Here is a 24517-nt window from a genome sequence, read left to right as displayed (position 1 = left end):
TGTACAATGTAACAGCAATATTTAGACTTAGGGATGCCATCCTTTAGATAAAATACAGAACGGTTCCGTATTTCACTGAAAGAATAAACGTTTTGTTTTCGAAATGATAGTTTCCGGATTCAACCATTTTAATGAACAAAGGCTCGTATTTGTGTTATTATGTTATAATTAAGTCTATGATTTGATAGAGCAGTCTGACTGAGCGATGGTAGGCACCAGCAGGCTCGTAAGCATTCATTCAAACAGCACTTTTGTGTGTTTGCCAGCAGCTCTTGCAATGCTTCAAGCATTGCGCTGTTTATGACTTCAAGCCTATCAACTCCTGAGATTAGGCTGGTGTAACCGATGTGAAATGGCTAGCTAGTTAGCGGGGTGCGCGCTAATAGCGTTTCAATCGGTGACTTCACTCGCTCTGAGACTTGAAGTAGTTGTTCCCCTTGCTCTGCATGGGTAACACTGCTTCGAGGGTGGCTGTTGTCGATGTGTTCCTGGTTCGAGCCCAGGTAGGAGCGAGGAGAGGGACGGAAGCTATACTGTTACACTGGCAATACTAAAGTGCCTATAAGAACATCCAATAGTCAAAAGGTATATGAAATACAAATCGTATAGAGAGAAATAGTCCTATAATTCCTATAATAACTATAACCTAAAACTTCTTACCTGGGAATATTGAAGACTCATGTTAAAAGGAACCACCAGCTTTCATATGTTCTCATGTTCTGAGCGAGGAACTTAAACGTTAGCTTTTTTACATGGCACATATTGCACTTTCTTCTCCAACACTTTGTTTTTGCATTATTTAAACCAAATTGAACATGTTTCATTATTTATTTGAGGCTAAATAGATTTTATTGATGTATTATATTAAGTTAAAATAAGTGTTCATTCAGTATTGTTGTAATTGTCATTATTACAAATAAAAAAAATTTTTTTTTTAAATATATAAATCGGCCGATTAATCAGTGCCGGGTTTTTTTGGTCCTCCAATAATCGGTACCGGCGTTGAAAACTCATAATCGGTCGACCTCTAGTGTAAAACATGAAGACTGATCATGAGGATGTGTAAAACATTTAGACGGATCATGAGGACTATACAATAAACCATGTTCATCTGTAAACTGGTTTGTTTTGTTACACAGAGTCAATAATGGGTAATTGAAATGGGCTGTCAGCAAATATATGAAACCCTTGAGGGGGGCTTGACTTGTAGACAGTCTAGTTGTGTATTGTTGTGTATAAGCACCTACTAAAATAGAGCGAATAGGCTAGAAAAGTATACTAACAGCCCCTCTCCCCATGCCAAAGAACTAACTGCAAGGGTGTGAAAAGTTTGAGGAGCACTTGTCTTGTAGACAGTTTAGTGTACTGGTGATTTTGTTTTCGCAAGAGGGTATTGTGCTTTCATAAATACTTTTGGTTGTCCTGGCTTGTTTCAAAGTAAAATTCTGCGGAGCTCGAGCTTATTCCATGCTGAAAGCCTTCATCCAATGGGTCTACAGGCTCTGTACTACTAAAGCTGGGGTCAAGGTCATCTTCATCAACAGCAGGATTAGTCTGAAGGACACACCGTAGTCATTGATTAGCCAACATTTGACTACTTTGTCCCCATCAATACACACTCCAACAAGGTACTATATCCACCCACCCTCCTCATGTCAATAGATCATGCACACTAACCTTCACACACAATACCCAGACCCAAAAGACTAAAGTCAGTCACCCACACCATCCCCTCCTTTCCTAATACCTCCTTTCCTCCAATTTAGACTTCAAGTCTTGCATGAACTATCAACTAAGCCTCCATAATACAGAGCAAAATACAGTAGAAGTTGTAGCCTACTTGTAAACGCACCAACTATGACAACAAGACACGGACCATGCTCCAGTACATTTATTTGCTCATCATGGAAAGATTTAGTATATTTTAGTACGATTTTAGAAGGTGACTTACACTAGTTCCTGGTCCTGAGCTTGATGTTGATGCATCTGCAGATGTTGATGGGATCAGATATCAGCCTCTGCGGTAGTTAGTTAGCTAGCGAGCTAACGTAACCTAACGAAGCTAACATTAGTTTGCAAAGTTACAAATCCCATTGCCAGATAGCAGCTGGCTAATTACATTGATATTGATACGCGTTGGAATGTTTACCCAACATATTATAAAAGATAGCTAAGCTAGGTTTGAGTTTAGATATACAGCTAGCTAGGTAACGTTAGCTACGTTACCTCAGCTTGACTTATTTTCTGATGTTGGTTGATCGGATACCTTCCTTTGAAGTGAAGGGTAAAATCAATGGAATAGCATCACTTTTCAACGTTTAACGACATGGCAACCCCATCAGTTGAAACTTCAGTTCCGTTTCGAAATCCTCTGGCTGAAAATGCTAGATATTATGGTTTGCTAACAACCAGGAAATGCAGCGAGCCCGTTTCTACCGGTGAGATGCAAAAACGCTTGTATTTGCGTGTAGTGAGGAAATTCTAAAATGTTAGGACAGATATGTTAATAACATATTAATGGACAAATATAGTAAAATAGAGCAGCGGTGAAATTTCCCTTTAAACTATCCACACAGCTCTTCAATTAAACCTGAATATGTTTAACTGGTGAATAATCCAATTAAAGACAATTAAAGACAATCCATATTGACAATGTTCATGTAATCCCTGTCTGTGTAGATTATCGTAATTAGTGTTCATAGTCTGAAGAGAGTCTAATTAACCATGTGCTGTGTGTTTGTGTGTGTGGGTGGGTGGGGGTACAGGAGGGTTCAGGTCTCATTAAGTGGACTGGCACAGGCAAGTCTGCTTTGTAGCACTCAGCCATCAAGTCCTATTAGGATCAACATACAGGTTCCACATTACAGATTACTGTCTGGAAAAGAAGGGTTGTGGATCATATTTTGACTGCGTCACTATTCCGTTTATAGAACACTAGTTTTGACCACAGCCCTATGGGCCACCTCTTTCTCTGGAAATGAACTACTTGAAATGGAGAGCCCATTTCAACATGGTGATCATTACTTTTTGTTGTGAGCCAAAGATGAAAGCGTATTCCAGGAGTGACATCACAGATGCAGGTAAAGAGCAAACAAAAACAAGAAACAACATCACTTGCATTCTTTAACACGGATCAGACAAAGGCTCGTCTGCATAGTTGTCTACACGGCTCAAAACCAAGGCTTGTCTGCATAGTTGTCTACACGGCTCAAAACCAAGGCTTGTCTGCATAGTTGTCTACACGGCTCAAAACAAAGGCTTGTCTACGTGCCCAATTAACTTCCCCACACAAATCTGTCCGGACATTTCCTCCTGGCCCATGGTATTGTTGTCAAAACATTGGCTGGGCTCTGGAATGCTTACTTCGTACTTGACCCCTAGCCACTACAATCTAGGCCACTAACCCAAGCCACTACCCCCTAGGCACTCAGATAGCCTATGTGGAACTATTGCCATGCTGTTTACACCTATCAGTTGGCAATGAGAAGCTATTACACTGGCTTAATACAGATCCTTTCGGAAAGTCATACGTTTGCTTATTGGTTAGAATGGGAGCAGTACATTTACTAATTGGTTGGAAAAGAGTAGTACACTAAAAAACAAATAGTTATTGTAACCATAGTGGAACCATTTTGGTACTATATGGAACCTTTTTTTTAAGCTTCTATAAAGAAACATTCCATAAGGTTCTAAATGGAACTTGTATGGTGCAATAAAGAACCCTTTCCTAAGGTTCTACAAAGAACAAAAAAAAAAGGCTTCTAAATAGCCCCAAAAATGGATGTAACCATAGCAGAACCCTTTTCTTTGTGCTATATATACACACACACACACACACACTTTTTTAAGGTTCTTTGTAGAACCATACAGGGTTTTTTTATTCTGGTTTTATAGCCATACTATATTGTTAAAATTCCATACGTTTTATTATTGTGTTTATAAACAAGTCGAATCAGGTGTGCTAGTTCTGGAAAGATTGGGGGTCACTGAGGAGAGAACGGAGAACTACTGATTCAATTTATTTGGTTATTCCAAAATTCATTACATCAATTTGTAAGCCAGTCAATCAGTCATGATTGGTCTGGTGGTTGACAGTGTGTTTGTGTCTTTGGGTTGGGAGGGAAAGGGGTGGGGTCTGAGCTGGCTATTGCTGGATGAAGGTGGCACAAGGTCATTCAAGAGTCTTTCACAAGACACCATCAGTGGTCATAGTCATATTTAAAATATAATCGCACAACACAACAGATAAATTGGAATGACACTCTCACTCACGGTTGCACAAAAAGAGCTGTGCGCAAACCACGCCCCAAAATATTCTAATGAACCGCCACCCCTATATCTGAATTATCACTAAAAGGAAATAACCCTTTTTTGAAATGCATCACCCTTCCCAAAGAACCCTTGAAGAATCCAGATTTTTTTTAGTGTGTAGTAAATAGCAGGGGAGAAGTACGTATAGTGGTGACAGTCAGTAGTAAACTAAGCTTACTCGGTATAGTGGTGACAGTCAGTAGTAAACTAAGCTTACTCGGTATAGTGGTGACAGTCAGTAGTAAACTAAGCTTACTCGGTATAGTGGTGACAGTCAGTAGTAAACTAAGCTTACTCGGTATAGTGGTGACAGTCAGTAGTAAACTAAGCTTACTCGGTATAGTGGTGACAGTCAGTAGTAAACTAAGCTTACTCGGTATAGTGGTGACAGTCAGTAGTAAACTAAGCTTACTCGGTATAGTGGTGACAGTCAGTAGTAAACTAAGCTTACTCGGTATAGTAGTGACAGTCAGTAGTAAACCAAGCTTACTCGGTATAGTAGTGACAGTCAGTAGTAAACCAAGCTTACTCGGTATAGTAGTGACAGTCAGTAGTAAACCAAGCTTACTCAGTATAGTAGTGACAGTCAGTAGTAAACCAAGCTTACTCAGTATAGTAGTGACAGTCAGTAGTAAACCAAGCTTACTCAGTATAGTAGTGACAGTCAGTAGTAAAACCTACTCAGTATAGTAGTGACAGTCAGTAGTAAAACCTACTCAGTATAGTAGTGACAGTCAGTAGTAAAACCTACTCAGTATAGTAGTGACAGTCAGTAGTAAAACCTACTCAGTATAGTAGTGACAGTCAGTAGTAAAACCTACTCAGTATACTAGTGACAGTCAGTAGTAAAACCTACTCAGTACAGTAGTGACAGTCAGTTGTAAAACCTACTCAGTATAGTAGTGACAGTCAGTAGTAAAGCCCACTCAGTATAGTAGTGACAGTCAGTAGTAAAGCCCACTCAGTGGAGAAGTTAGAGTCATGGACTGTAGTAACCTTGTGGCAGCAAGGTTATAAAAATACTCTTCTGCTGAGTAACCCTCTGAAACAGGACTAAGTGGTGTGTGAGTGAGTGAGTGAGTGAGTGAGTGAGTGAGTGAGTGAGTGAGTGAGTGAGTGAGTGAGTGAGTGAGTGAGTGAGTGAGTGAGTGAGTGAGTGAGTGAGTGAGTGAGAGAAAGAAAATTCTACAACCACCTAAAAGGAAGCGATTTCCAAACCTTCCATAACAAAGCCATCACCTACTGAGAGATGATCCTGGAGAAGAGTCCCCTAAGCAAGCTGGTCCTGTGGCTCTGTTCACAAACACAAACATACCCCACAGAGCCCCAGGACAGCAACACAACTAGACCCAACCAAATCATGAGAAAACAAAAAGATAATTACTTGACACATTGGAAAGAATTAACAAAAAACAGAGAACTAGAATTCTATTTGGCCCTAAACAGAGAGTACACAGTGACAGAACACTTGACCACTCTGACTGACCCAAACTTAAGGAAAGCTTTGACTATGTACAGACTCAGTGAGCATAGCCTTACTATTGAGAAAGTCCGCCGTAGGCAGACCTGGCTCTCAAGAGAAGACATGCTATGTGCACACTGCCCACAAAATGAGGTGAAAACTGAGCTGTACTTGCTAACCTCCTGCCCATATTAGAGACACATATTTCCCTCAGATTACACAGATCCACAAAGAATTCGAAAACAAACCCGATTTTGATAAACTCCCACATCTACTGGGTGAAATTTACATTTTAGTCATTTATAAGACGCTCTTATCCAGAGCGACTTACAGTAGTGAATGCATACATTTCATACATTTTTTTTTGTACTGGTCCCCCGCGGGAATCGAACCCACAACCCTGGCGTTGCAAACACCATGCTCTACCAACTGAGCCACACAGGACCATGACCTTGTGCCACCTTCATCCAGCAACAGCCAGCTCAGACCCCACCCCTTTCCCTCCCAACCCAAACACACTGTCAACCACCCCACCAGACCAATCATGACTGATTGACTGGCTAACAAATTGAAATACCACAGTGTGCCATCACAGCAGCAAGATTTGTGACCTGTTGCCACAAGAAAAAGTAAACCAGTGAAGAACACCATTGTAAATACAACCAATTTTTATGCTTATTTATTTTCCCTTTTGTACTTTAACCATTTGTACATTGTTACAACACTGTATATATACAGTGCCTTGCAAAAGTATTCATCCCCCTTGGGTTTTTTCCTATTTTGTTGCATTACAACCTATAATTTAAATACATTTTTATTTGGATTTCATGTAATGGACATACACAAAATAGTCCAAATTTAAAAAACAGAAAAGTGGTGTGTGTATATGTATTCACCCTCTTTGCTATGAAGCCCCTAAATAAGATCTGGTGCAACCAATTACCTTCAGAAGTCACATAATTAGTTAAATAAAGTCCACCTGTGTGCAATCTAAGTGTCACATGATCTGAGTATATATACACCTGTTCTGAAAGGCCGCAGAGTCTGCAACACCACTAAGCAAGGGGCACCACCAAGCAAGCAGCACCATGAATACCAAGGTCTCCAAACAGATCAGGGACAAAGTTGTGGAGTAGTACAGATCAGGGTTCGTTTATAAAAAAATATCAGAAACATTGAACCTCGCACGGAGCACCATTAAATCCATTATTAAAACATGAAAAGAATAATGGCACCACAACAAACCACTTTAAGTCGTACACTCCACAGAGCTGGGTTTTACGGAAGAGTGACCAGAAAAAAGCCATTGCTTAAAGAAAAAAATAAGCAAACACGTTTGGCATGTGGGAGACTCCAAACAAATGGAAGAAGGTACTCTGGTCAGATGAGACTAAAATGTAGCTTTTTGGCCATCAAGGAAAATGTCTGGCGCAAACCCAACACCTCATCACCCCAAGACCACCATCCCACAATGAAGCATTGTGGTGGCAGCATCATGCTGTGGGGATGTTTTTCCATCGGCAGGGACTGGAAACTGGTCAGAATTGAAGGAATGATGGATGGCACTAAATACTAGAGGTCGACTGATTATGATTTTTCAACGCCGATACCGATTATTGGAGGACCAAAAAAAAGCCGATACCGATTCGTCGGCCAATTTTCTTTAGTTTATTTGTAATAATGACAATTACAACAATACTGAATGAACACTTATTTTAACTTAATATAATACATCAATAAAATATATTTAGCCTAATGAAACATGTTCAATTTGGTTTAAATAATGCAAAAACAAAGTGTTGGAGAAGAAAGTAAAAGTGCAATATGTGCCATGTAAGAAAGCTAACGTTTAAGTTCCTTGCTCAGAACATGAGAACATATGAAAGCTGGTGGTTCCTTTTAACATGAGTCTTCAATATTCCCAGGTAAGAAGTTTTAGGTTGTAGTTATTATAGGAATTATAGGACTATTTCTCTCTATATGATTTGTATTTCATATACCTTTTGACTATTGGATGTTCTTATAGGCACTTTAGTATTGCCAGTGTAACAGTATAGCTTCTGTCCCTCTCCTTGCTCCTACCTGGGCTCGAAAAATACCGTTCAAAAATACCGATTATTATGAAAACTTGAAATCGGCCCTAATTAAATCGGCCATTCCGATTAAATCGGTCGACCTCTACTAAATACAGGGAAATTCTTGAGGGAAACCTGTTTCGGTCTTCCAGAGATTTGAGACTGGGACAGAGGTTCACCTTCCAGCAGGACAATGACCCTAAGAATACTGCTAAAGCGACACTCGGGTGGTTTAAGGGGAAACATTTAAATGTCTTAGAATGGCCTAGTCAAATCCCAGACCTCAATCCAATTGAGAATCTATGGTATGACTTAAAGATTGCTGTACACCAGCGGAACCCATCCAACTTGAAGGAGCTGGAGCAATTTTACCTTGAAAAATGGGCAAAAATCCCAGTAGCTAGATGTGCCAAGCTTATAGAGACATACCCCAAGAGACTGGCAGCTGTAATTGCTGCAAAAGGTGGTTCTACAAAGTATTGACTTTTGGGGGGTGAATAGTTACGCATGCTCAAGTTTTCCGTTTTTTGTCTTCTTTCTTGTTTGATTCACAAAATCATTTGCATCTTCAAAGTGGTAGGCATGTTGTGTAAATCAAATGATACAAATTTTAATTCCAGGTTGTAAGGCAACAAAATAAGAAAAATGCCAAGGGAGGTGAATACTTCCTCAAGCCACTGTACATAATGACATTTGTAATGTCTACTGTTCATTTTATTTCTATAGAGAGATAGAGATATATATAAATAAGAGAGAGAGAGAGGACAGGGATATGTCTGTGAGAAGGGCAAACGTGTGCCCTGTTTGCACCCGAAACATGATCTACCAGACCAGAGGGACAGAGCAGGGATCCAGTGTGTGGATCTAATCAGGACAGGATATATATGTAAATTGACTAAGCGAGCAGAAAGAGCAAGATACAGATATCCCCTGAGTGACTGAACAGCAGAAGAAGACAGATGTGCTAAACCTTCTGTCCTTACTCTCAGAACACAACAACATAAGGTACATGTGGGGTTGTAAATGTACACACACACACCACACACAAAGCACACTCCAATCACACACGCACTCACTCACACAGGGAGAGAGAGCATGGGGGGGACTAAGACTGAGCAGGTCTTCTCTTTCTAAATTTATCAAAGGAGAGCATAGACAAGAGCACTGTGTGTGTGTGTGTGTGTGTGTGTGTGTGTGTGTGTGTGTGTGTGTGTGTGTGTGTGTGTGTGTGTGTGTGTGTGTGTGTACGGGGACACACACTGGACACACACACAGGAGCTCTGCTTGCTACAGTAGCAGAACAGTTTATGCTCAAAGATAAAGATAGTGAGATCTTACAGGAGTTAGTATGCACTGTTATCCAACTTGCTAAGAAAAAGACAGACAGACACATAGAGAAATCCAATCAAACCAGTCCTTTCAGCTGACTGCAGTCAATGCAGGCTTTATTTATACAGCACATTTCAGACATGGAATGCAACACAATGTGCTTTACAGGAAAAAACAAACAATAACAATGTGTTTTTGTGAAATGTTTACTACACAAAAAACATAAGAGGATTAAAAACAAAAGAATAACAATAAAAACTGAATGACTAAAAAGCACCCAAAAGTAAAGCAAAGCTAAAAATATGTATTTTAAGATCTCTTTTTAAAATGTCCACAGTTCCAGCCCTGCTTGTAATAAAAGCATGGATGAGTCCCTCTGTATCAGACTAAGAGAAAAACGGCCGCACCTTGGCAATGTTCCTCAGGTGATTAAAAGCTATTTTGGTCACATTCCTAATGTGTGATTCGAAATTGAGTTCAGAATCTAAAATAACACCTAGGTTTTTTACCTGGTGTTTTATCTTTATTGCCCGTGAATTAACATGTGCGGCCAGATTCTGTCTCTGTGCTTTGGCACGAACAATAAGCACAATATATACAGAAGTATGTGCACACCCCTTTAAAATTAGAGGATTCTGCCATTTCAGCAACAACCATTGCTGACAAGTGTATAAAATCGAGCACACAGCCATGCAATCTCCATAGACAAACATTGGCAGTAGAATGGCCTTACTGTAGAGCTCAGTGACTTTCAACGTGGCAGTTTGTCAAATTTCTGCCCTGTTAAAGCTGCCTTGGTCAACTGTAAGTAGGGATGCATGATATATCGGTGAACATATCGGAATCGGACGATATTAGCTAAAAATGCCAACATCAGCATCGGCCCGAAGTCTAGTTTAACGCCGATGTGCAAAACCGATGTCAAAGCTGACGTGCATACCTATATAACATAAGTGCATGATGTAATGACGCCACTTGCAACACAGCATTCCTAACTTAGCCCACAATGTCTGCCACGTGGATCAAGCAGTCATTTGAAAGAGTAAGAAAATTTCAGCGAGACAACTCAAAGGTGAAATCCATTAAAGCCAAGATAATGGAATTCATTGCCTTTGACAATCAACCGTTCTCTGTCGTGGGTGATGTTGGCTTTCGCCGACTGGTCAAACAGCGCTACACACTACCAGGTGCGCTATTTTTCAGATGTTGCCCGGCCGGAGTTACGCAGTAATAGCGTCACTGCTATTAGCTTCACGACTGACATTTGGACCAGCGATGTCAGCCCCATGAGCATGCTGAGTCTGACAGCACAGTGGGTCGTTGAGGATTTCATACTTAGGAAAGTTGTATTGCATGCTCATGATTGTGCTGGTTGTCATAACGCTGCTGCCATTTCAATGGCATTTGAGAACATGTTTGAAACTTGGAAACATGAACACACTAGCTAGCTCCATTCAAACAACTGACTGGAGAAATAAGCTCATCAACTGCGCCTGCAGCAGACGTGATACCCTCTGTCATGGCACTGAAACGCCTGCTCAACAAAACTGCCCACACAGACTGTGAACAAGCGATTCTGGAGCATTCTCTCTTTACTGTGTCACCACCATGATCAATGCTAGGTACAAGGACAGCTACTTTGATGCAGACAAGAAACAGGGTTTACATGAAATGTTCCATACACAGTTGGATAAGATGGAAACGGACACAGTGACAGTGCGCACCGAGGAAGAGAGGCCACAGACAGACAGAGCTGAAACTTTACTGCTTGACATGCATGATGAAATCCTGGTTGAGAATGAAACGACTGAACAAATGAACAACGAAACAGCACAGCAAGTAAGTGAAAGTTGTCCGGGTTTACGCTGGGCCAATTGTGAGCCGCTCCTAAGGGACTCCCAATCACAGCCGGATGTGATACAGCCTGGATTTGAACCAGGGACTGTAGTGATGCCTCTTGCACTGAGATGCAGTGCATTAGACCGCTGCGTCTGTGTGTGTGTGTGTGTGTGTAACTATTTAACTGTACTAGAATGCTTGAAAGGCCACAAAAAAATGTAATATTGATTATCGGTATCGTTTCTTTTGGGGCAAGGAAACTATTGGATATCGGTATCAGCCAAAAATGTAATATTGGTGCATCACTAACTGTAAGTGTCATTATTGTGAAGTGGAAAACGTCTAGGAGCAACAATGGCTCAGCCTGCAAAGTGGTAGGCAACACAAGCTCACAGAACGGGACCACCGAGTGCTGAAGCGAGTAGCGCATAAAAAACGTCTGTCCTCGGTTGCAACACTCACTACCGAGTTCCAAGCACAAGAACTGTTCGTCTCGAGCTTCATGAAAATGGGTTTCCACAAGCCTAAGATCACTATGCGCAATGCCAAGCGTTGACTTCAGTGGTGTAAAGCTTGCCACCATTGGGGGAAAGGGGGATACCTAGTCAGTTGTACAACTGAATGCATTCAACTGAAATGTGTCTTCCACATTTAACCCAACCCCTCTGAATCATAGAGGTGCAGGGGGCTACCTTAATCAACATCCACATCTTCAGCACCCAGGGAAGAGTGGGTTAACTGCCTTGCTCTGGGGCAGAATGACAGATTTTTACCTTGTCTGCTCGGGGATTTGATCCAGCAACCTTTCAGTTACTGGCCCAATGCTCTAACCACTAGGCTACCTGCTGACTCTGGAACAGTGGAAACGCATTCTCTGGAGTGATGAATCACGCTTCACCATCTGTCAGTCCGACGGACAAATCTGGGTTTTGGCGGATGCCAGGAGTACGCTACCTGCCCAAATGCATAGCGCCAACCGTAAAGTTTGGTAGAGGAGGAATAATGGTCTGGGGCTGTTTCTCATGGTTAGGGCTAGGTCCCTTAGTTCCAATGAAGGGGAATCTTAACGCTACAACATACAATGACATTATAGACAAGTCTGTGCTTCAAACTTTGTGGCAACAGTTTGGAGAAGGCCCTTTCCTGTTTCAGAATGACAATATCCCTGTGTACAAAGCGAGATCCATACAGAAATGGTTTGTCGAGATCGGTGTGGAAGAACTTGACTGGCCTGCACAGAGCCCTGACCTGAACCCCATCAAACACCTTTGGGATGAATTGGAACGCCGACTGGAAGCCAGGCCAAATTGCCCAACCTCAATGATGTTCTTGTGGCTGAATGGAAGCAAGTCCTGAGGCAATGTTCCAACATCTAGTGGAAAGCCTTCCCAGAAGAGTGGAGGCTGTTATAGCAGTAAAGGGGGGACCAACTCTATATTAATGCCCATGATTTTGGAATGAGATGTTCGACAAGCAGGTGTCCACATAATTTTGGTAATGTAGTGTACCTCAGTCTTGTCTGGGTTTAGCTGGAGGAAGTTGTGAGCCATCCAAGTATTTAAATCACTAATACAGTCTAATCATTTATTTGTGGAGCTAAAATCCTCTGGTGACACAGAAATGTAAAGTTCTGTGTTGTCCGCGGAACAGTGAAAATCAATGCTATGCTTTCTGATAACGCTGCCAAGGGGGAACATGTATAAACTAAACAGTACTGGACCAAAAATCAAACCTTGTGGAATGCCACATGTTACATGTATTTTCTATTAGTTATATTCACCAAGGGTGACAAAACTCTTGACCGGTTAGTAGGTCCTAAACCAATTTAGAACAGGACCGGAGAGGCCAACCCACCTCTCCAGTCTATCCAGAAGGACGTCATGGTCAACAGTGTTGAATGCAGCACTTAAATCCAAGAGTACAAGGACAGAGAGCTGTTTGGCATCTGTGTTGGCTCTAAGATAATTTACCACTTTAACTAAGGCTGTCTCTGTGCTGTGGTGGGCCCGAAAACCAGATTGGATTTTTTTTTTAAATACAGTTGGCAGTTAGAAAATCATTTTGCTTTTAGAAACCAATTTCTCCAGAATTTTGCTTAATAATGGAAGGTTAGAGATTGGCTGAAAAACGGCTAAAAGCTGAAGAATCTAGATGACTTTTCTTCAGAAGGCATTTCACCACAGCAATTTTTAGTGCAGTGGGGAAAGTGCCTGTGGACAGGGAGTGATTAACAATAGCTTGCACTTCTTCAGATATGCAATTAAAACCTGTTTTGAAGAAGGTGGTGGGGATAGGATTGAGAAGGCAGGTAGAATGCCTAAATTGTGATATTACTTTCCTGAGCATGTCTGTGTCAACCAGGGAAAATAAATCCATAGTGCCTCTGCGTGGTAGGCTAGGGCACGTATCATCAAACTCCTCATCAGGTCTTGCTTGACTGATACCCAGCCTAAAGTTTGTTATCTTATCTCTCAAATATGCCGCAAACTCATCACATTTGGAGGAAGGTTCACACAGATTTGCGGGGGTAGGCTTTATCAGGCCATCAATGGTCAAGAGGAGAACTCTCAAATTATTATTAGTTTATAAATGTTTAGAGCTCATTTTTAGAGGACTACTTCACTGCTCTGGTATCCCTGAGGGGGGCGAGGAGCGCATGGAGGGATGGAACCATCCCTTGCCTTTCTGTGTGGAAAACTTCCTTATTGATTGCAGCAGTGTGTACGTGTGTGCTTGAGTATGTGTCAGGTAAATCTATGGGTCCTTCGTGTCCTCCCAATCAGAGGTAGATGGTGTTAGATGATGGCAAGTGGCAATATCGCTGTTTCTCAACGTCATTCTCAGTGATGGAGGGGTTTCTGTGTCGTGTGCGTTTGACCTTCGACCTATTGATTTGTGGGTAAAAGGGAGAGCAGTCCAGAGACAGGTCGAAAGCCATCATCAACAACACTCTTAACCAGAAAATCCTGGAAAGAGAAGAGTAGTGCAATCTGAACTACAGTAGATGGATAGATGGGGTAGATCAATGTGAGTACACTTACTGTTTTAAAAGGCGAGAGGGAGAGAGGAGTGGGGACTGTGAAGAGAGTCTTGTTCCATCCCAAATGGCTCCCTATTCCCTTTATAGTGCACTACTTTTGACCAGGGCCCATGGGGAATAAAGAGCCATTTGGGACACAGCCAGGGACAGAAGAGTGGGAGTGTGAGGAGAGAGAGGAAGAGAAGAGGTAAAAGTCACCCCCATGCCCCTGCTGTTTCCATAGTGATAAGGTCAGAATTTTACAGGTATGGGGGCCACTTTTGAGGAATGCCTTCGCTCGCACACACACACTTGAACAGATGAAGAAGGATACACACACCATGTACAAAAAGAAATACACACACACACACACAATTTAAAAGACAAAGGCAATCCAATTGAAAAAAATAACTATCAGGGATTTTTCTGGGTCAAAATGGGACTGAGGTGGTGGGCATGGAGGGGTTGTGGTTGTGGCAACTGTTGCGGTCACCCTCCTGTTGGCCACAGGCCAAAATGTAGCTGTTTTAAAGCTAATTTCTTGCAATTCTACACATTTTTACATGTGGCGGAGAGAAAATGTTGCAGTTTTAAAGCTAATTTCCTGTTCTACACATTTTGCCATGGCTTATGCTATCCGAGTGACTCAAATGTTATAACAAAATAAATGGGGGCACCATGCCATGACAAAAATACTCCTGAATGTGACATTTTGGGCATTTTAGATTCCCCCTGACTGTCTAGCTTTTATTTTGATGATTATTGGTTCTCAAAGATGATTTCATTTAAAAATATTTAGGTCCATTATCTTTTATACATAACTTAAACGACTAAAAGCAGATATAAAGTAACACTGAAAAAGTGTTTTTACTGATTGGAAATAGGCGGACCGAAAAAAAAACACACGCAGAATAAACCCTGTGGATCTCTGTCACCATCGTTAATGACCTTACGTAGACGTCAACACACCCTCACTCACGCACATTCACTCACGCACACACATACCTTAGAAGAGCCATGGGATTTTTTTATCTGCTCATATATTCACAGTAAGTTGACATGCACAGACAAGTCTCAAGTCCTTGTAATCACCAACAACACTACTGTTGAAATGAAACAGATTATCATCAACGTTGAGCGATGGACTGAACAAAGCCAACAAGGTCAAAGGAACGTTAGCCTAGAGACTGGTGCCTCTGTCACTGGCTGTATCCCAAATGGACCCTATTCCTATACGCTCTGGTCAAAAGTAGTGCAAGATAGTGGCCCAAATTGCACCATTTTCCCAATCTCTTCGAATGCTGCCTCTAATCAGCCTTACAGGGGTGATGCGTTTGCCCCGAGCATCCTGTTAAAGCCAGGGTTAAAGAAGGCTAATATCAGAGCCATGTTTTTCTCCCAGTGCAGTCCCAGCCACACTGGAGCCTTGTGTCGTAAGGTGACAGTCAATTATTGGTCCTGCGGGCAGCAGAGCAGTTTGTGTGTAGTGTAGGTGGACTCTGCTAAGCATGCTCTGTAGGGTAGGTAATGATGTGAGGGGCCTTGTCAGCTCAACCTTCAGCCCTCCATTCATCTCTCTCTCTCTCTCTGTCTCTCTCACAAACACATACACACAAACAAGGACACATGCATGCACGCTTACTAACGCGTGCAGTGCCTTCAGAAGGTATTCATACCCCTCGACTTATGTCACATTTTGTTGTGTTACAGCCTGAATTCAAAATAGATAAATATTTTTTTTTAATTCCACCCATCTACACACACAATACCCCATAATGACAAAACATGTTTTTATACATTTTTGCAAGTTCATTGAACATTACGTATATATTTCATTTACATACAGTTGAAATCGGAAGTTTACATACACCTAAGCTAAATACATTTAAACTCAGTTTTTCACAATTCCTGATATTTAATCCTAGTAAAAATGCCCTGTCTTAGGTCAATTAGAATCACCACTTAATTTTAAGAATATGAAATGTCAGAATAATAGTAGAGAGGATGATTTATTTCAGATTTATTGCTTTCATCACATTCCCAGTGGATCAGAAGTTTACATACACGCAATTAGTATTTGGTAGCATTGCCTTTAAATTGTTTAACTTGGGTCAAACATTTCAGGTAGCTTTCCACAACCTTCCCACAATAAGTTGGGTGAATTTTGGCCCATTCCTCCTGACAGAGCTGGTGTAACTGAGTCAGGTTTGTAGGCCTCCTTGCTCACACACACTTTTCAGTTCTGCCCACACATTTTCTATAGGGTTGAGGTCAGGGCTTTGTGATGGCCACTCCAATACCTTGACTTTGTTGTCCTTAAGCCATTTTGCCACAACTTTGGAAGTATGCTTGGGGTCATTGTCCATTTGGAAGACCCATTTCCGACCAAGCTTTAACTTCCTGAATGATGTCTTGAGATGTTGCTTCAATATATCCATATAATTTTCGTGCCTCATGATGCCATCTATTTTGTGAAGTGCACCAGTCCCTCCTGCAGCAAAGCACCCCCACAACATGATGCTGCCAGCCCCGTGCTTCACGGTTGGGATGGTGTTCTTCAGCTGGCAAGCGTCCCCCTTTTTCCTCCAAACATAACGATGGTCATTATGGCCAAACAGTTCTATTTTTGTTTCATCAGACCAGAGGACATTTCTCAAAAAAGTACGATCTTTGTCCCCATGTGCAGTTGCAAACCGTAGTCTGGCTTTTTGATGGCGGTTTTGGAGCAGTGGCTTCTTCCTTTCTGAGCAGCCTTTCAGGTTATGTCGATATAGGACTCGTTTTACTGTGGATATAGATACTTTGTACCCGTTTCCTCCAGCATCTTCACAAGGTCCTTTGCTGTTGTTCTGGGATTGATTTGCACTTTTTGCACCAAAGTACGTTCATCTCTAGGAGACAGAATGCGTCTCCTTCCTGAGCGGTATGACGGCTGCATGGTCCCATGGTGTTTATACTTGCGTACTATTGTTTGTACAGATGAACGTGGCACCTTCAGGCATTTGGAAATTGCTTCCAAGGATGAGCCAGACTTGTGGAGGTCTGCAATTTTTTTCTGAGGTCTTGGATGATTTCTTTTGATTTTCCCATGATATCAAGCAAAGATCCACAGGTACACCGCCAATTGACTCAAATGATGTCAATTAGCCTATCAGAAGCTTCTAAAGCCATGACATCATTTTCTGGAAATGTCCAAGCTGTTTAAAGGCACAGTCAACTTAGTGTATGTAAACTTCTGACCCACTGGAAATGTGATACAGTGAATTATAAGTGAAATAATCTGTCTGTAAACAATTGTTGGAAAAATTACTTGTGTCATGCACAAAGTATATGTCCTAAACAATGACAAAACTATAGTTTGTTAACAAGAAATTTGTGGAATAGTTGAAAAACGAGTTGTAATGACTCCAACCTAAGTCTTTGTTAGCTTTCGACTTCAACTGTAAGTATTGACACCCCTGAGTCAATACATGTTAGAGTTTTGCACACCTGGATTGTACAATATTTGCACATTATAATTGTTTTAATTCTTCAAGCTCTGTTAAGTTGGTTGTTGATCAATGCTAGACAGTCATTTTCAAGTCTTGCCATAGATTTTCAAGCCGATTTAAGTCATTACTAGAACTAGGCCACTCAGGAACATTCAACGTCATCTTGGTAATCAAGTCCTGTGTATATTTGGCCTGGTGTTTTAGGTTATTGTCCTGCTGAAAGGTGAATTTGTCTCCCAGTGTATGTTGGAAAGCAGACTGAACCAGGTTCTTTTAGAATTTAGCCTGTGCTTAGCTCTATTCCGTTTCCATTTATCCTAAAAAAACTCCCTAGTCCTTGCCGATGACAAGAATATCCATAACATTATGCAGCCACCACCATGCTTGAAAATATGAAGAGTGGTACGCAGTGATGTGTTGCGTTGGATTTGTCCCCAAACATAATGATTTGCATTCAGGACATAAAGCTAATTTCTTTGCCAGATTTTGGCAGTTTTACTTTAGTGCCTCATTGCAAACGGGATGCATGTTTTGGAATATTTGAATTACATACAGGCTTCCTTTTCACTCTGTCATTTATGTTAGTATTGTGGAGTAACTACAATGGTGTTGATCCATCCTCAGTTTTCTCCTATCACAGCCATTAAACTGTGTAACTGTTTTAAAGTCACCATTGGCCTCATGGTGAAATCCCTGAGCACGTTCCTTCCTCTCCAGCAACTGAGTTAGGAAGGACGCCTATATCTTTGTAGTGACTGGGTGTATTGATACACCATCCAAAGTGTAATTAATAACCACCGTGCTCAAAGGAATATTGAATGTCTGCTTTTTAAATTTTTTACCATTCTACCAATAGGTGCCCTTCTTTGTGAGGAATTGGAAAACCTCCCTGGTCTTTCTGGTTGAATCTGCGTTTCAAATTCACTGCTCGACTGAGGGACCTTACAGATAATTGTACAGTGGTTGCTCCACTAAAAGTTTAGTGATTATGCTGCAGTACTTAGAGGTCATTTGTGGTTTAGTACGGTACCCTGCGTCACCACTTCATTGCTCCAGACCAGCGTAACAGGGAGTTAAGAGTACTGATTATGCTTTTTGGTCTACAGTGTCTCTAACTGACAATGAATGGGCGACATGAACCTAAATAGAAACTGATAATTGTGCACGACTTCAGTATTACTTACTAAAACTGTTGTTACACTAAGGTTTTTATTATTTTATTCTGATTATTTTGCACTTACTGTAGAAGTGTAGCCCAGTCTTTAATAAAGACATGTTTTGGTTGTCCTGACCTGGACACCATGTACAGTATTATAATAGGCCACTATGGGCTACTGGCAGGACAATATACCTTTACCAACACCACTCTATATTTTGATACTTTGTGGATGGGGCCTCCCCAGTGGTGCAGTTGTCTAAATCACCGCATCGCAATGCAAAATGAGTTGCTACAGATACCTGTGCCGGGCGCCACCGGGAGACCCATGAGGCGGCATTCGGTTTTAATTTAGAATCCTCCAATCCTCTATATGTAATTATTGGCGGAGAGTCACGTCATATTTTTCGATATACTGTAGGCCTACCGTAGGAAACATGAGTCTCACTAGTGTTGTGTAATGTGCTGTTAAAAGTGGTGTAGGTTTTATTTATTTAAAGGGCATATTGAAGTTAGAAGCAATAGGATTTGAAGCAATAGCCTACAACTATTTTAGCACCATTTTGCGCTGTTCTGAGACAAGCATGGGGATTGGTCTTGATAAATCAATGAGATTTTTATTTTCACTGAATCTTCGTTTGGGTATTGGTTAGACGAATATTATACAATTAGGGCATAGAAATGTTATGCTCTTAGTGCATCTTTTATTTAACTATTCAAGTCAGTTAAGAACAAATTCTTATTTATAAGGACAGCCTACTCCTTCCTCCCCGTCTGGGAATTGAACCCCGGGCTCCCACGTGCCCGCACAACACGGGGATTCTTTAGCTAATAGCCAAGCACTGTATCCTAGTCCCGCCCATCACGTTGTACAGTGCCATATTTTCCGTCCCATCCCAACGGAAACCCAGAGGGTTTTTTGTTTTTCTTGGAATAGAAACACTATAATATTAATCAAATTAATTAAGCAACATTTCTTAAAATCAGTCCCATATATTATGTTCTAACAGAAAAAGGTTTTAAATTCTCTAGCACAGCCACTATTGAAGGCTATGAAATGCTTCTCAAAGATTCCCTCTGGTGGTCAAACTAGCACTAACTAGCATTAATGGTACCAGTGGTTGGCAATTAAATATCGTGCCATAGAATTCTGCGGCAACACGCAAGCTGTACTGCAGTACGCTGCAACTTTTAAAGGACGAACCACTGTATGTGTGGTGTACAGAGATGAGGTAGACATTCAAAAATCATGTTAAACACTATTATAGTCCACACAACTTATTATGTGACTTGTTAAGCACATTTTTACTCCTGAACTTATTAAGGCTTGCCATAACAAAGGGGTTAATTAGTTATTGACTCAAGACATTTCAGCTTTTCATTTTTAATTTGTAAACAATTCTAAAAAACATAATTCCACTTTAACATTATGGGATATTGTGTGTAGATCAGTGACACAAAATCTAAATTTAATAAATTTTTCATTCAGGCATTTTAAATGCAGTGGCATCCACGATTTAGCAGTATAGGGGAAACACTGACGTAACACCCTGTCTCTAAGCCAGTGTTGGGACATTAAGCAGCTGCGCGTGGGGGGTGTTACCCCAGACTGAGGGTTGTCCCCTTTGCCCCAATTACCCAGCTGGGGGGTATGGGCAGACTGCCCTCTAGACCCTGCCCTTAAGAGTCCAACCCACCACTCTGTGTTTACATTATTTATCACATCATTAGTCTGCTCATAATTGTGAACAGACTGCTGACAGCCTGCCTTTGTTAGAGTTCCATGAAGATCTGAGGTGAACTACAGAGGAAAGGCTCTAGTCATAAGGAGACATTGGAGGAACCTGGGTTCTACAGGGGGCTAGACTAGTCGATTAGAGATATGGTAGAGAGATATGGAAGACCATCCCTCACCATAACCTCCACATGTGCCGATCTAGCCACATTTATAACGGAACCCAATCAGCAAAGCTAATTGAGACTAATTCTGTTAGCGACGGCTAATTGTGTGTCCCCAGAGCTCTGAGAGGAATGTCTGTTCCCGTCTCTGTTCCTCACCCGACCTCTATGCTAAACAGAACGCATTGGAGAACGTACAATATGAGAACCAGGGTTGGGGTTAATTCCACAAATTAAATTCTAATTAAATTCCCTCTCCCTGTAAATTCAATTCAATTTCAATTCCTCAGGCTGGTTATGTCACTGTTCTAGTTATACTGTAAATATAGAAATACAAGTTGAAATTATTTTTTTTAAATCATGCAGTCAATGTTTTATACTAAGTGCATTAATTCTGGGAAATGTACACATATTGAATTATAATTCAATTCAATTCCAAAGATTAAATGTTTTTAGAATTCCAATTCAATTCCAATCCCATAACCTGAAGATTGTTAAATTCAATGTTTTAATTCGACCTTAAATAATTCCACTGCACCCCCTCACCTCCGCCCCCAAAAAGTATTTTGTGAACTAACACTTGCACTTTACTCTTTTTCCCACCTTACTAGCTCTGACTTTGCTGATAGCTACTTTATTGAGGAAAAATGTACTTATTATGACTGTGATATGGTTCTCCCAACCTAGCATTCTTAAGATTAATGCACTCAGTCACTCTGGATAAGAGTGTCTGCTAAATGACGCAAATGTCAATGTTAATCTAAACATAAATTCTCCACTTCATGAGTGAATTCAAGAATTTCTAATTAAATTGGAATTGACCCCAACTCTTATGAGAACATATGACAGCACTATAAGAACTTGACGTGAACCTCATGATCCACGAATTCCACTTTCCAGGGATATATATATTGTATGCACAAGCTACAAACGTTTGATAACACCTGAAACAGTCAGTAGCCCAGTTTACTCAACAAAGGGGGCCAGTAAAACCTTTCTGACCTCAGCTTGGTAGAAATGAGATTGTTATAACAGATATATAACGATTAATAAAAGGCGCCTTACCGAGGTAGAGGGAGGCGTTCTCCTTCTTGACGTTGTCGTCCAGGTAGGTGGGTCCCAGGGTATAGATGGGCGTCGACCCCATACCCACCAGGATCTGTGCACAGATAAATAGCGCCACGTACAGGTTGTGTTCGTTACCCTCCTGGTCTCGGGGGCACGACGCCACATCCAAGGCATCCCGCCCGCTGCCGTTCCCGCTCTGGCACAGACCCTCGTGGCCCGTGGACGAGTTGAGCTCCTGGATCTGGTAGGGTGGTGAGATGAAGTGTGGCAAGGAGAAGAGAGCCGCCCCTACGGCTATGAACACCCCTCCTACCGCCAGCCAACGCGGCCTCTGACCCCTGCCCCCAAAGTAGGAGATGAAGACGACGACGAAGAGAGAGCCGATGTCAAAGCAGCTGACAAGAAGGCCGGACTCGGAGCTGCGGAGGCTGTAACGCTTCTCGATGGTGGTGATGACGCTACTCAGGTAGCCCGATACCATCAGAGACTGGATGAACGTCAGGTAGCACATGCAGAACAGGAAGCAGCGCGAGTCGGCCAGGATGGCTCGCACATACTTCCTGGCAGGGATACGGAGGAAGCGGGTTAAAGAGAAGCCTAGTTTCTTATCCCTGGCCCCAGTGGCCATGGAGCTTCTCAGCCCCACCAGGCTGGAGGCCGTGGGGGACTGGAGCTTGAAGTCTGTCAGAGAGGAGGGAGACTCTGCCTGGCTAGAGTCAGGGTCAGTGGGGGTTTGGGGATGGAGCTGGCTGCTGTGGTGGTCGGTGGCTGCTGTGGCCATGGAGGTTTGGGTTGTATGGACCAGACTTGGTTCCCCCAGCAGAGGCTCATCACAGCCTGACAGACAGGGCCCATTCAGGATGGGGAGACTCTTGGACTTGAAGCAGCTCCCTGTATCATGGGTCATGTACTGATACTGCTTCTGGAACTGTAGGACCTCACGGACCTCCAGGGAATCTGATAGGTCGGAGCCCGTCTCGTCGTTGTCTGACGACATCATTGTGTTTGTTGGGCTACTGAAGATAACTAAGGCTTGAGTATCACTGTATCTCAGTTTAGCTTATTTGGATCCCCATTAGCTGTTGCTCGGGCAGCAACTACTCTTTCTGGGGGCCAGTGTCTCAGAGTGGATAGCTAGAGCCACATTAGCACACAGTACTAGTGTGACTACTACTACTTCTGGGCAGACAGCAGTAGAAAGTACACTGCCCTGACAGTAGATATGGAGACGTGTGTTGGTGCTGGTGGGACTCTCTAGCTATGGACATGATTCAGCTGCATTGCTGCTTTGCTTTTATCACAAACATACTATGTATGTTCCTCATTTGGGCTAAAATAAAAATATCTCACAAACAACTAACCAATACAGACAGCGCTATCTGGGTTGGATAGAAAAACATAACGTTTTTCAACTGTGTGATTCCAGCGAGCCAGACCGACCGTTATTTCTATGAAGTAATTCTGTTGACAGGCAACACGCAAGCAAAACACTAAGGGAACTATGTAAGCTATCTGAGATGTTTGGATTTGGAGACGATAATAGGTCCTTTGTATAGTTTTTTTTTTCTTTCAGTCTTGTTTTTCTGGTCAGTGGTGATTTGATAGCTCTTTGTTTAGTTGTCACTGCATTATGTCCTCGTAGGGAAGCTCGTTTCTCTCTCAAACAGCTGAGCAGAATCCTACAGAGAAAATGACAGCGGAGACAATTTACCACAAAAGCATTCACCTGACAGCACTTTGTGACATCAGCTGATGTAAGAAGGGCTTTATAAATATATTTGATTGATTGACAAATAGGCTATTCTACATGTATACAATGTTGTTACATTTGTTACATCTTCGTCTTTCCTATATCCTACTGGCAACATTGTGTCATTTTAAAAACAAGTCATACGATATAGGTTACATATTCGATGAATAACGGTCAACAAGAAACAGTAATCTCCCGTTCTGTCAAGCGATGAATTCAGAGAACAATGAAATACACCACTGGTTGACGTTACCATTTCAGAAAATATAGGCTACATGATTTCAAGTAACTATTCCGACATACAACTGTAACCGTTCTTGAACCTAACTATTATGTTGACACCAAACTTCCAGACAATGTAAAGAGAAAAGCGACCGTAAGATGCCATGGTTTACCGTACCGAGTCTCGATTCCTCGCGCAGGACTGAGAGACGGAAGTAGGCTGTTGTCTCCGACGCTGCCACTCAGTGAATGAGATTTCGGATGGTGTGGGGGAATAGGCTAATGTGAAGGGGAGAATTATTTTTCACGCAAGCGACCGGGATTTGTAGTCCTTCCGTCGCCATGCTCTCCCTTAATTTCCCGTACGTTCTCTCCAAACATGAGAAACACGTGGTGATTGTCTGCTCGAGCCTACTCTGATTGTCGTGAAAACGAGACACGGAGCGTCAGAAAAGATGATGTATGTTTCGCTATAAATGTAATCGATTATGTGGATTGTGAGACACAAAGTTCCAAAATGATTGGTCAGCCGCGCAGCTCATTCAGAACACAGCGTTACGATCGACAGCTGGGACCCTTGTTGACCCCACCAGGGATTGACTGCGGGAATGAATTGGCTATTTGCACAATCGCCTCTATTCTTGAAAGAACACCTTACTGCAGCCACTTATCCAGAAGCTGCATGGCATTTGAATTGAAAGTAAGGAATACTTTCAATTCAAACGCCATGCAGCTTGTAAACTCAATGTATGTGAATTAATTTTAAAGCTTTGCGTTTGTTGTTTGCTGCTGTAGTTTTCTCCATATAAATCAAGGATGCTTTTTCTAGCATAATGTTCTCTATAAGGGAAAACGTATTTAAGTAGCCTATGTTTTATTCAATATCTTATTGGCTT

General features: G+C 41.8%; 1 protein-coding gene across 2 annotated transcripts in view; it reads right to left on the bottom strand.

The window, feature by feature from the left end:
* LOC106590235 (solute carrier organic anion transporter family member 5A1) overlaps nucleotides 1-24098 on the bottom strand; it is a 100935-nt gene extending 76837 nt beyond the window's left edge. For both annotated transcript variants that reach the window (XR_014383073.1, XM_014181033.3), the window contains exons 1-2: nucleotides 23800-24098; nucleotides 21647-23328 (exon numbers count right to left, since the gene is read on the bottom strand). Coding sequence is in view for 1 of the 2 variants with exons in the window: in XM_014181033.3 (XP_014036508.1) it covers nucleotides 21647-22649 (1003 nt within the window). In the remaining variant the exon portion in view is untranslated. The remainder of the gene's footprint in view (nucleotides 1-21646; nucleotides 23329-23799) is intronic.
* Between the last annotated feature and the right edge of the window lie 419 nt (nucleotides 24099-24517).

This window comes from Salmo salar, chromosome 29 (assembly GCF_965601325.2).
Source record: "Salmo salar chromosome 29, fSalSal1, whole genome shotgun sequence".
NCBI classification, from domain to species: Eukaryota; Metazoa; Chordata; class Actinopteri; order Salmoniformes; family Salmonidae; genus Salmo; species Salmo salar.
This window is presented reverse-complemented; position numbering and strand designations above follow the sequence as displayed.